The sequence below is a fragment of the Engystomops pustulosus genome, chromosome 7, assembly GCF_040894005.1.
Source record: "Engystomops pustulosus chromosome 7, aEngPut4.maternal, whole genome shotgun sequence".
Classification (NCBI taxonomy): Eukaryota; Metazoa; Chordata; class Amphibia; order Anura; family Leptodactylidae; genus Engystomops; species Engystomops pustulosus.
This window is the reverse complement of record NC_092417.1, coordinates 38,048,155-38,062,139: the sequence shown is the minus strand read 5'-3', so window position 1 is coordinate 38,062,139 and position 13,985 is coordinate 38,048,155. Positions and strand designations below refer to the sequence as shown.

The following is a 13,985-nucleotide window of genomic DNA, read 5'->3' as shown; positions in this document are numbered from 1 at the left end:
TCACTAACATCGTGTGCCTGAGTTCCTGTATCTGTCGCTTCTGCGCCGAGGTCCGCCGGAGTTCACCTGCTTCTTCCCAGTGTTTGTAAGTGCGCATCTTGCGACACAATTCTAATTGTTAAATCCTGCGCGTTGTCCGAATCCGTCGGGTTGTCCGAAGGCACGCACTCTGATTTCTGTCGCATTCAAGGCAGTGCCGATTCGCCAAAATCCCAATTGGGCGCAAAACGGCGGGTAACCCGACGAATATGCGTCTGACGGACCCTTAGTAAATGAGCCCCAATGTTTTGAAAGATACATTTTTACCACCTCTACCAACTAAATAGGCAAAAAATGCGGCCGCTATTAGGCCCTGGTCTGATGTTTGTACTTCTGTGTGACATTCATTGATGCACTTTTATGTAGCCACCACTAGGGGTGACTCAGTGGGAAATGCTAGATTTTTTTTACAGCTTCCAATGAATTTATAAAAAGCTGTATTAATCCCTTTGTACTGAGCACCCCCTTGTGGTGGCTGCAGGAAAATGGGTTTTTTTTCACCAAAAGTTGTGGGAGCTTTATCACTGCATTCATACCAGATGCAAGGTGTTGTGGTTTCTAGAGGTGATACAAGGTATTCTTTAATCTGGAAAAATCTAACACTCTACATTGACCATCAATATTGTCTCCTTCTCTTTGTAGTGTGTCTGACAGACTGGAGCTAAGAAAGAAGCTGAGCTGTAAAACATTCCAGTGGTATCTCCAGAATGTCTACCCCGAACTGAAGTAAGTAAATAGCACGGGACCAGGACATACTGGGGGGGTGCCTGGTTTTAATGATGATTTGCACTGCAATTTTATATTGCGGCACACGCCCTAAATGTATTTTGTGCACTGTATTATGAACTAATGAGCATCAGAGATGACACTCCGCATTCATGAAGGGGGTTTAGAAATTGGTAGACTTGCTCAGGTCCGATTCTAGCCTTTTTGCTGCCTGAGGAGAAAATTTAAAATGGGAAAATTTAGGATATACACAGCCTCTCCCCCTTAGGATATACACAGACTCTCTCGCTTGGGATATAGACTGCCTCTCCCCCTTAAAATATACACAGCCTCTCCTCCTCTTTAATATATACACAGCCTCCCTTCTTAGGCTATACACAGCCTCCCCCCGTTAGGATATATTCAGCCTCTCCCCCTTAGGATATATACAGCCTCCCCCCTTAGAATATACACAGCCTCTCCCCATTAGGATATACACAGCCTCTCCCCCTTAGGATATACACAGCCTCTCCCCCTTAGAATATACACAGCCTCTCCCCCTTAGGATAAACACAGCCTCTCCCCCTTAGGATATACACAGACTCTCCCAAAGTATCATATAGGACCCCCCAAAAAATAATAAACCTGGTACCTCCAGAACCCGGCGATCTCCTGCAGATCCTCGTCCTCTTCTTCTGGCGCCAGCAGCCATGCTGTCTGTAGGGACTCAGGCCGGTGTGCATGATGACCTTAAAGGTGCCGATGTAATTAATTTTTCAGGTAGTAGGGGCTTGCCAGCATTTGGCAAGTTCGTATTACCGGCAGCAATCCAGCGCCTCATACAAGGGTCCGCAATCTGCCGCCTGAGGCAAGGACTTCATTCCATCTCATGGCAGATGCGGCCAGGGACTTAATATTTGAGAAAAAAAAACTAAAAATACAAGATAAGTGATTGAAGAGCTGCACCCAAATTGAGCGGAAAAAAAAAGTTGTGAGTGTTGAAAAAGAAGCGAAATTGTGGCACAGACGTATAATTGATTAGATTACGTTAGATTAACTTTATTTATCCCAGAAAGGGTTATTGTTGCACTGCAGTTTACAAGAAAGAAAAAACAAGAATGTAATTTACCTATTATTATAATAATACAAACAAAATTAAAAACCAACAATAAAACATCCCATCAATAAACACTTCATATAATAAATATGACGCACAAGGTGTAGGAACAAAAAAGAAAACGTGTCAGTCAATAAATTTGCATAAAGCCAATAAAAAATGCCCCCCTCTGTGTGCAGGGTTATTATGTCATGTACCATCAAGCCCTGTATGTAGAAAGGAATAAGGAATCATTACTTCTATGGGAGAATATCTTGTTGTAGACTCCATGCCCTGCATTACAGTCTCCATGAAGACAAAGGGACAAATTTATCAAGCTATCTCAAAGTCAGAATATTTCTAGTTGCCCATGGCAACCAATCACAGCTCCCCTTTAAAATATTCATGAGCACTGGTAAAATGAAAGCTGAGCTGTGATTGGTTGCCATGGGCAACTAGAAATATTCTGACATTCAGACAGCTTGATAAATCTGAGCCAAAGACTCTGATTTACCCTTTTTCCACCAAGAATGTTCTGTTAACATCTAAGTTTAGGCCATTTAGTCCAGTGGAAAGCGGCGTGGTTTTGTCGTGCTCAATGTCAACCAAAAGGTGGAGTCAACCACAAGCAATGGGGGTCATTTACTAAGGGCCCGATTTGCGTTTTCCCGACGTGTTACCCGAATATTTCCGACTTGCGACGATTTGCCCCGGGATTTTGGCGCACGCGATCGGATTTTGGCGCATCAGTGCTGGTATGCACGCAACGGAAATCAGGGGCGTGCCCGAACGAAAACCCGACGGATTCGGAAAAACCGCCGCATTTAAAAAAAAATAATGTGTTGCGAGCCAGCGGCCCATTCTCTGCGGTGGATTTGGGTCTTCCGGCGATTCACTAAGGTAGTTCCTCCGCCGTCCACCAGATGTCGCTGCTGCGCTGAAGTCCACCGAGGCCCGCTGGAGTGCCCTGAAATTCACCGGCCTATACCTGGTGAAGGTAAGTGCAAATTTCGCGACACATTTTTTTTTTAAATGCGGCGGTTTTTCCGAATCCGTCGCGTTTTCGTTCGGCCGTGCCCCCCAATATAGGGAAAATCGGAAATATTCGGGTAACACGTCGGGAAACCGCGAATCGGGCCCTTAGTAAATGACCCCTAATGTGTCTGGTGGGAGACACAATCCCATGGAGAACAATCGGATAATTTCTGGAATCAGTTCCCCTCTGGAATTTCGCTACCATGTTGCATGAAATATGAATGGATAATCTGATGTATGGGAACCCAAGTATTGATGGGTGCAGTAGAAATCTAAGCATACTTTCATATTCTGCTGTATACTATAATACAGATATTAAAGGGAATATAATTTGTTTTAATTTCACAAATACATGGGATTAAACATATTATTTTCCACTAGGATCCCTGAGAAGGAAGTGATCACAGGAATAATAAAGCAGGGAGGAAACTGTTTGGAGTCTCAGGGACCAGACACCGCAGGGAATACTCTGGCTGGGGTCGGCAGCTGCAAGGGGACTGCAAGCACTGCTCCAGCTACACAGGTAAGAGAAGTGGGTGCTGGTGAGGGTGCCACTTCAGTGTCTGCAAAGAAAGTCGTATTCATGCCTTGGCTGCTTCTATTCCAGGAGTGGGTGCTCACTGACACGTTAATCCGACAGCAAGATAAATGCCTGTCCATCACATCATTTTCTACCGGAGCCTTGGTCATGCTTGAACCTTGCAACCAAAAAGACAGCAGACAGGTAACTATGGCTATAACATTAGTGTACAACATGGCAATAACCTCATAATGAGATGTGACAGCATATTAATGCTTGTGGATCATTGATGTAATGCTCCAGAAAGATCATAACTGATATGGGAGGGATTCGAAGTAAAAATTCCATCATTTCCATCAATAACCTTACGCTAATTGGTTTGAATGGGATTTGTCCCATTGAGTTCTACCCTTAGGACAACCTCTTGCACTATTAAGACGTATGCTAGTAGGAGGAGGCGGTTCACCTATATTGGCTATGCTCCTGACCTTTCTTTAGAGACACCTTGGATGTGATGGCTACAGGTACAGAATGGTGGCATATCCACAGTGATTTACCGTCACAACACAGTAAATGGATCTAATTTAAACAAAAAAAATCCATATATACGGTGTGTATATATATATATATATATATATATATATATATTTATTTCCTAATTCCTAATTCCTGCAGCAGTATGTCCTGCACATGAATGCATACAGCCGGGTGTATGAGGGAGGAGGGTTGAGCACTCCTTACCCCTCCTCTCTCCATTGAAAGCCGAGAGGTCGGCACCATAATACAACAAATTATAGGACTTGTCCAATATTTTCTATGCAGCCCACTGGCTCTATAACTGAGAAGTGAGACCGCTTACTGCACCATAACCAGGAGCCATAGACATCTATAGGGCCGTGATGTGGTCATATCAATGTCCCCCATACATTCGTCAGCATGGGGCCTTAATGCTGCAGATTCTCCAGTGAAATCTAACAGTACGATTCAACTCCATAAGGTAACTATAAGGTCATGTAGGCCCCTTGTACATTTATGAATTTAGTCATAAATTCCAAATTCAGCAGCCTGAACCCAATTTATCTGGACAGTGTGTATCATGTCAGTTCAACTGTACTGGGTTTGGGTTGTAAAAGAGTCACTAAACCTTTGAACTATTTTTTTTAATTTCAAAAATAGGTAGAGCAGGTGATAATAGTAAGCTTTGTACAGGCGGTCCTCTTTGTAAGAACACCTGACTTACAGACGACCTGTAGTTACAAGCGGCCCTCTGGTAATTAGTAATTTACTGTACTTTAGCCTTAGGCTACAATAATCAGCTGTAACAGGTATCACAGGCGTCTGTAATGAAGTTTTATTGTTACTCCTGGTTCTTATGACAACCCAACATTTTTTTAAATCCAATTGTCACAGAGACCAAAAAAAAAATTTGTTTTGGAGGTACAATTATAAAATATTTAGTTTCGACTTACATACAAATTCAACTTAAGAACAAACCTACAGAACCTATCTTGTACGTAACCCGGGGACTGCCTGGAATATACTTCATTAAGTAAAACACTTGTCTGTCCCTTGTTTCTCCTCTTTCTCCTGTAGTGAGCAGTGTATCTGAAAGTATGCCCATCTCCATCCACCAGAAAGATAATGAGGCTAAAGATTAACTCTTTCCATAACTAGAGAATATTTTCCATGATACTTCACCTACTTAACACTCAATCAGGTTCCTTTATCTCTCAGCTGTCAGAAGGCAAAAATATGAATCACACAAACTTCTTAAAGAAGGAGGAAAGGAAGGGGAAAAAGACAGGAGCAAATTTCTTTAAGAAAGTATATTACAAAGTTTACTATTTTCATTGGCACTAATCATCTATTTGTTAAAAGTTTAGCTAAGCTTTAAGTAAGGTGGAACACAGACCAGGCTTGTCCCAACAAAATCACCATCTGCAACTATCCTAATACAGAGACTCCATAATAATAATAATAATATTGCCAATATCAGAACCCGTGTGACAGTCTAGTGGACTTTTATGTATATATATGTATATATATATATATATATATATATATATATATATATATATATATATAATATGCTGCAACTATATATTGTGTTGTGTTTCTATATAGGTTTAAAGAATATCTCTGTGTGATATATATACATTAAGTAAATATATCACACACAGAGATATTCCTTAAACCTATATAGAAACACAACACAATATATAATCACAGCAGGAATAGAGCCTTCTTTTGGAATAAAAAGCTTTAAATCCCCCATACGTAAATGGATTAAACATAATACATATTATCGCCACTAGTCCTAAAGACTTACATGTGTAATGTAGGTAGAACAGTACAGGCAGTCCCCGGGTTACATACAAGATAGGGTCTGGAGATTTGTTCTTAAGTTGAATTTGTATGTAAGTCGAAACTGTATATTTTATAATTGAAGTTCTAGACAATTTTTTTTCTTTTGCCCCAGTGACAATTGGAGTTTCAAAATTTTTGGTGTAATTGGACCAAGAATTATCAATAAAGCTTCATTACAGACACCTTACAGCTGATCACTGCAGTCTGGGACTATAGTAAAGCTTCCAGAGAGCTTCACCAGAGGTCACAGTGGGCAGAGGGGTCCGTCTGTAACTATGGGTTGTCTGTAAGTCGGGTGTCCTTAAGTAGGGGACTGCCTGTATATCGTATTCTAGTGGTACATGCGGGCAGCCAGCATGGGATCATTATTCCGTGTCTAGGGGATTTGGAGCTGTGGATTGAAAATACAGTCCTCCAAATAAAAAGACATCTTGTGAAGCAGCAAATTTTCGGCCTAAAATTAGGTGATGTTAAAAAATAATGAGTCTTAGTTCGAAAAGTCAGTATGTAGCCTTAGGCTGAGATTTTAATTCCTTGAGTATTTCCACTTTATACTCCCCGCTTCCTACAAGGCACAACTTTTTATTTTTCCATTCACAGAGGTGATGGTCCACATTTATTAGTTCATGGTGCTGCAATAAACACACGTTGTTGTTTTTTTAAGGGTTAATGATCTTAATGGAGCTGTCCACTTTAAGCAATTAATTGATAATGCTTGTGTTATATAATTTCTAATATCCGGTACATGGTCATGTGATGTCACACAGGTGCACGGCTCGTTATATCCCTGGTCATGTGATGTAACACAGGTGAACAGCTCGTTATATCCCTGGTAATGTGATGATACACAGGTGCACAGCTCGTTATATCCCTGGTCATGTGATGTCACACAGGTGCACAACTCATTATATTCCTGGTCATGTTATGTCACACAGGTGCACGGCTCGTTATATCCCTGGTCATGTGATGTCACACAGGTGTACGGCTCGTTATATGCCTGGTCATGTGATGTCACACAGGTGCACAACTCTTTATATTCCTGGTCATGTGATGTCACACAGGTGTACGGCTCGTTATATCCCTGGTCATGTGATGTCACACAGGTGTACGGCTCGTTATATACCTGGTCATGTGATGTCACACAGGTGTACGGCTCGTTATATACCTGGTCATGTGATGTCACACAGGTGTACGGCTCGTTATATACCTGGTCATGTGATGTCACACAGGTCCCGTTATATCACATAGAGTACACATGTTATACTGGTAACAATGTTTGTGTGCAAAGCTGTGGTAAGGGGTCATTATTGCAAACATTTTGTCGGGTTTTTATTAGGTCCGTTATTGGTAGGATGTTTGATCACTTTTACTTAATTTTCTTTAACCATTTTACCCCAAATTTTAAATATTGTGCATTGTGGTCATTTTATTAAATTTCTGTGTTCAATTTTTACATTTTTTTTTTAAAGACATTTCTTACCCGTTTTATTTTTTAAAGTCCCTTCTCCCAGGGGTTTGATCACTCATACAGTACTCTGCATACTACACTTCTGTACAAGTCTGCACAACATAACCAGTAAGGTCATCCCACGCACCATGTAGATTCTATATATTACAATTTTATGCTTTAACTCAATAGAACATTTAGTTCTTTCTTTAATTGATATGACAGTGGTCAGTCACGATGAGCAGATGTACGGTTCTGCTTGATAAGTGGCGATTTCTCACCACGCCATACATGATGTCTGTCCAGCAGCAGATTGCCCAGAGACATTTCTGTCAAATGTTGGCAGTTGGCTCTTCTTTGTCTTATTTTCATTCCAAAAGTTCTGATGGTTCTGAAAAAGAACATCCTATGAAATGTCAAACAAGTGCTCCATCTGCCACATTACGTGATCTCATTGATGACAGATGCTTTATTGTCTGGGAAGATGGGCCCGGCACTCAGTATGAGGGACCCAATGACATCTCATCTGACTTTGATGAGGAATAACAACTACTAGCTGTGGTCGTGAAGTTCTTATATCAATGCCAGGCTGGTTCTGTAAAGGTCATGACTTGCTTTCATAAGAGCTTATATCCAGACCCTGAAAAATTGTCTTATATGTGCACCACTGCGAATCCTCATAGATTCACTGGCTGATACCATAAAATGCAAGGATTCACCTGTTATGCAGTAAATTGAGCTGTTTACCTCAGGGCAGCACCACCTGCATGAAGGAGGGTTATAGCATCAACTATTACAAAGCAGGATCTACCCCGCCTCAATCTACCCAGGAGGAAGTGTGTTGGATTTGCACACTTTGCATAGTATCTGACCTGGAAAGAGGGCGCAGAATGGACAATGGAGCGCCAGGTATATTAGTTGTCATTGACTATAGGAGGTTACATTTTTACTTTGGATTGGAGGGTAACTGTAAACATCTAAACCACCTTTGACCCCAGAAGTGAAGATTTTTTTTTTTATAGGTATCAATATATAACCTAAAATTATTTCAGAAAAAGAGTAGTTGGGACCAAAACTTAGCATTGTAGACAAATTTAGTATTAATCTGCTGAATATGCAGGATTTTTTATGGCTTGGAAAATTTCTGACACTCACACAAAAAATGCTATAAAGTGAGCTACGGAAGCCTTACTGGAACACTGTGCAATGTCCTCCCACCTAATGGCTTGGGAGCAACTGGATTCCCCTGGTACCTGAGTGGCTGGCTTTAGCACAGCCTAGTGCTAGACTAGTCACGGGCGCTTGGTCCAGATGGAACAGGCCTCATCCACACTGGGCCGGTCCAGCGAGGGGATGCAAGAAGAGGAGAATGCTGCAATATGATGGAGGTTTCCCCCTGTTGCACTCCTAGTGTATTTGTTATGTAGGAATCCCGGGTAAATAGTAGTGTGGGTGCCGTGATGTTAGTGGCAGTCAGTGATCACACGTGGAGACAAGATGTGGAACATCAAACTTATAGTCTTTCTATTCCAAGACTTCATTGCAGCAACAGTAGCAGGCTGAGGTCATATCTGCCAACATCTGAGGGAGCTGATTGGACGCAGTCTGGTAAAGAAAGTTCACATCCCAGATTCAGGCACTTGGGGTTGGAGAAGATAGAAGCTATTTGGGCAGCAAGGTTAGGGCAGACCCTGTATAGGTACAGGGCTGCAGCAGGCCTGATGGAGAGGGATTACCCTCAGGTGAGAGGCAGCAGCAGGCTGCTGTCTGCAGGCTTTGTGTCCTCTCAGGAGGAGTTCTGGGTGGAGTTCCAGGCATCCACCAATTAGGAACCTCGGGGAAGTATTGACATTAATTAAACAGTTATAATTGGTTAACAATTAAATCCTCCCTTACCAGGCAGATAAGATTCAGCTGAATAACCAGTTATAGACATAGTGATCAGGCTCTATGGACTGGTGCAATATAATATAAGTGATTTATTTTGTAAGGGCCATTACAACTGTATTGACTTTGATTCCGATGTCATGTATTTTGCAGAAATGGAAGTTGAAAGGACACTTCTTTCAGCATCTGAGCAGCGCAATGTGTTTGGATACTCATTCCTCCAGGGTCCTGATTAACCCTTGCCAGTCGGATCTAACCAGCCAGCAGTGGGAGCTTCTGCAAGCAACTTGAATACTTAGAGCCACAATCTTTCATGGACTTGGTCCATGAAGAATGGACACTGGAACATTTTGCGGACCACCCGGTTCTCATAACAAAAAAAGACTCCTTATAGGTGGTTAGACACTGCCAGACCACAAGTGGCACCACATGATGTTGTCATGTTTTTTTTGTTTTTTTTTTTTGTAAGGGGGACTTGCTGCTTTTGGATGTGGCAGATGCAACATGACTGTCTCATTTTCGGTATCATATTTGGTCATTTTGGTCCTTACTCCTATGTTGCTAGCAAGTTTATTTATTCTTTGCACAGCAAGATTTCGTGGAACCCCTGTACAAATGTGATGTTACAATGAAACAATGCCACTCTTCTTAAGGCTACCAGGATATCTCCATCCTTAAGGTTTGACAAGTATTAGGACCATGTTACTTCATGTAGTAAGTGATATGTGTTACAGATCATCGTAATAGCCTGGGATGTAATCCGCCACATCCGCGCATCATAGTCCATATGAAGGAATCAGATAATCGTTCATCACACACGTAGTTCTAAATGTTAGGGGCTCAGACTTGCAACCCTGAGTACTCATCCCTCTAAGACTTAGCTCTGCATGTAATAAACATTTGGGGGATTATAGCGCTGTGTTAATGTCTATATGACCAAGCTGATTGTCCGAAAGGGTTAATATAAGTGTTCCCCATCAATGGAAACTGTATCTAAAAGACAGCAGTATTTTATAATAAGCTAATAATAACTTATTGTAAGCAATTCCTCTGCAGTGTTGATTTTGGGGACTCAATCGGTCCTTGTCCTGGTTGTTATGCAGAAAATCAATGTGCACAGAAATAGCGATTCTCAAGAGAAAAAAAGAAAGATTAGCTAAAGTTTTTTAAATGTCATTGTGTTTGATAAAGATGGCTTTGACATATTCTGTGCACTGATCCCAAGTGTGTGCAGTGTCATAAGTGTGACTTAGGTTTAAGGGACTTAAGTTTGAGGGGCTTTAGCAGGTAACTTCTGTGTTTTGTGTTACTTTGACTGTAAATTCTTTCTGTGCATATTTATATTGTAATCCCCATTAGAATAATGGACTCCATAAGTGGCATTGCTACACGGTGTACATCCTGTGCCATGTATGCTTTCCTTGAACAGCCGTTCGAGGGGGAATACTGCTGTGTGGGGTGTGTGAAAATTGCTCATCTGGAAGCCCAGATTCTGGATCTAAATGAGCAAGTTTCAAGGCTGCGGGCAATTGATAATATGGAACGAAGTTTGCTGCTCCTGGAGCACAAACTCTCTGGGGAAGATGGTTGTGGGGAGGGAAGTATGGAGGTGCAGAGTGAGGGGGCAGCTAGTTGGGTAACATGTAGAGGGAAGAGTTGTAGAGAGTCTAGTCCTGATCTGGTGCACCCCAATAAGTTTGCCAGGCTGGTGGATGAGGGGGATATCAGCTCTGGGGTAGCAATGCTGCAGAAAGACGTGGCCGCTAGTAACCAGGGGAATGTCTGCTCCAGTAAGAAGGGTAATGGGAGCACAGGCAAGGTCAGACAGGTGCTGGTAGTGGGAGATTCCATTATTAGGGGAACACACAGGGCAATCTGTCACAAAGACCGTGCATACCGAACAGTGTGTTGTTTGCCGGGTGCTCGGGTTCGGCATGTTGCGGATCGGGTTGATGGATTACTGGGAGGGGCTGGTGAGGAACCAGCGGTCATGGTCCACATTGGCACTAATGACAAAGTAACAGGTAGGTGGAAGGTCCTTAAAAATGATTTCAGAGATTTAGGCCATAAGCTCAGGGCAAGGACCTCAAAGGTAATTTTCTCCGAAATACTCCCTGTACCACGTGCCACACCAGAAAGGCAGCGGGAGATCAAGGAGGTAAATAAGTGGCTCAAAAGTTGGTGTAGGAAGGAGGGTTTTGGGTTCATGGAGAACTGGGATGACTTTTCTGTGGGCTACAGGCTCTACAGTAGGGATGGGCTGCACCTCAATGGGGAGGGGGCCGCTGTTTTAGGGGAGGAAGGGGGGCTGGAATGAGATTGGGGAATAAGGACAAAAGGAATACGGACAGGGAAAACCATATAAAGTGCATGTACACAAATGCCAGAAGCCTCACAAACAAAATGGAGGAACTGGAACTCTTGATGTTGGAACGGAAATATGATATAGTAGGTATCAGCGAGACATGGCTGGACAGTAGCTATGACTGGGCTGTTACTATAGATGGTTATAGTCTTTTTAGAAAGGATCGTATAAATAAAAAAGGGGGAGGGGTTTGTTTATATGTGAATTCTTGCCTCAAGCCCGTCCTGCGAGATGACATCAGTAACGCAAATGTGGAGTCCCTATGGGTGGAGATAAGAGGAGGGAAAAATAAAAATAAAATATTACTAGGGGTTTGTTATAAGGCTCCAAATATAATGGAGGCAGCAGAGGAAATGCTGATAAGTGAAATGGATGCGGCTTCAAAGCATGGTGAAGTACTTATCATGGGGGACTTCAATTACCCAGATATTGACTGGGGGGCAGAAACATGCAGGTCCTTCAAAGGTAGCAGGTTCTTGTCAACAACAAAAGACAATTACCTGTCGCAACTAGTCCTGGAGCCAACAAGAGGGGGGGCACTGCTGGACCTTATCCTTACCAACAGACCTGATAGGATATCAAAACTACAGGTTGGGGGGAACCTGGGGAATAGTGATCATAATATCATTGATTTTGTATTACGCTTTACTAAGAGCGTTAGTGAAGGGGCAACCAACACTCTAAACTTCAGGAGGGCAAATTTTCAGCAACTAAGGGAAGACCTTAAAGGCATAGACTGGGATAATGCTCTCAAGGACAAAAGCCCCCCCCAAAAATGGGACTTTTTCTCATATATTCTGAAAAAGTCCTGTGAGAAACACATACCTTATGGGAAAAAGCATAAAAGGAACAGGAAAAACCCTATGTGGCTAACTAGTCTTGTAAGGAAAGCAATAAGCGAGAAAGATAAAGCGTTTAAGGTGCTAAAACGTGAAGGTAGCGATGAGGCATTACAGGATTATAGAGAGAAAAATAAATCCTGTAAAAAGCAGATAAAGGCCGCAAAAATAGAGACTGAGAGAAATATTGCCAGGGAGAGCAAAAATAATCCCAAATTATTTTTCAAGTATATAAATGATAAGAAACTAAAAACAGAGAGTGTGGGTCCCCTTAGAAATAACATGGGGGTCATGGTGGAAGGAGACGAGGAAAGGGCCAATCTACTGAATGTCGCCTTCTCAACTGTCTTTACCCAGGAAAATCCCCTGGTGGAAGACACAATGAGGAATAATGTTAATTCTTTTTATAATGTCAACAGTTTAACCCAGGAAGAGGTACGGCGCCGCCTCGCAACCACTAAGATAGATAAATCACCGGGGCCAGATGGCATACACCCCAGGGTTCTGCATGAATTATGTACGGTGATAGACAGACCGTTATTTTTAATATTTGAAGATTCACTGAGGACTGGTTATGTTCCACAGGAATGGCGCATAGCAAATGTGGTACCAATATACAAAAAAGGATCAAATAGCGATCCTGGAAACTACAGACCCGTAAGTCTAACTGCTGTGGTGGGGAAAATATTTGAGGGGTTTATTAGAGATGCTATCCTGGAGTATCTCACTGTGCACAACCTTATAACCCAGCGTCAGCATGGGTTTATGAGAGATCGGTCCTGTCAGACTAATCTGATTGGTTTCTACGAGGAGGTAAGTTCAAGACTGGATCTGGGGGACGCTGTGGATGTTGTATATCTGGACTTCTCAAAGGCATTTGACACCGTGCCACATAAAAGGTTGGTATATAAAATGAGACTGCTGGGAATAGGAGAAAATCTGTGTATCTGGGTAAGTAATTGGCTTAGTGATAGAAAACAGAGGGTGGTCATTAATGGCACATTCTCAGATTGGGTTGATGTTACCAGTGGAGTGCCACAGGGGTCAGTATTGGGGCCACTTCTTTTTAATATTTTTATTAATGACCTTGTAGTGGGTTTACACAGTCAAGTTTCAATATTTGCAGATGATACTAAGCTGTGTAAAGTAATAAATACTGAGGTCGATAGTTTAGCATTACAGAGGGATTTGTGGAAGCTTGAGGGATGGGCAGAGAAATGGTTGATGAGGTTTAATGTAGATAAATGTAAAGTTATGCACTTGGGCCATGGAAACAAAAAGTATAATTATGTTCTAAACGGTCAATTACTTAGTAAAACTGAAGCTGAAAAGGACTTGGGCGTATTGGTGGATGGTAAACTTAATTTTAGTGACCAGAGCCAGGCGGCTGCTGCTAAAGCAAATAAAATAATGGGATGTATCAAGAGAGGAATAGATTCTCATGATAAAGACATAGTTTTGCCCTTATACAAATCCCTGGTCAGACCACACATGGAATATTGTGTACAGTTTTGGGCACCAGTGTATAAAAAGGATATAATAGAGCTGGAACGGGTGCAGAGGAGAGCAACCAGGATTATTAGGGGAATGGGGGGATTAGAATACACTGACAGATTACAAAATTTGGGATTATTCAGTTTAGAAAAAAGACGACTGAGGGGAGACCTCATTACAATGTACAAATA

General features: G+C 42.1%; 1 protein-coding gene across 1 annotated transcript in view; it reads left to right on the top strand.

Moving 5' to 3' along the window:
- GALNT16 (polypeptide N-acetylgalactosaminyltransferase 16) overlaps positions 1-10,025 on the top strand; it is a 76,776-nt gene extending 66,751 nt beyond the window's left edge. The window contains exons 12-15 of the mRNA XM_072115488.1: positions 682-765; positions 3,257-3,398; positions 3,483-3,599; positions 9,250-10,025. Coding sequence (XP_071971589.1) covers positions 682-765; positions 3,257-3,398; positions 3,483-3,599; positions 9,250-9,387 — 481 coding nt within the window. The 3' untranslated portion in view covers positions 9,388-10,025. The remainder of the gene's footprint in view (positions 1-681; positions 766-3,256; positions 3,399-3,482; positions 3,600-9,249) is intronic.
- The last annotated feature ends 3,960 nt before the right edge of the window (positions 10,026-13,985 follow it).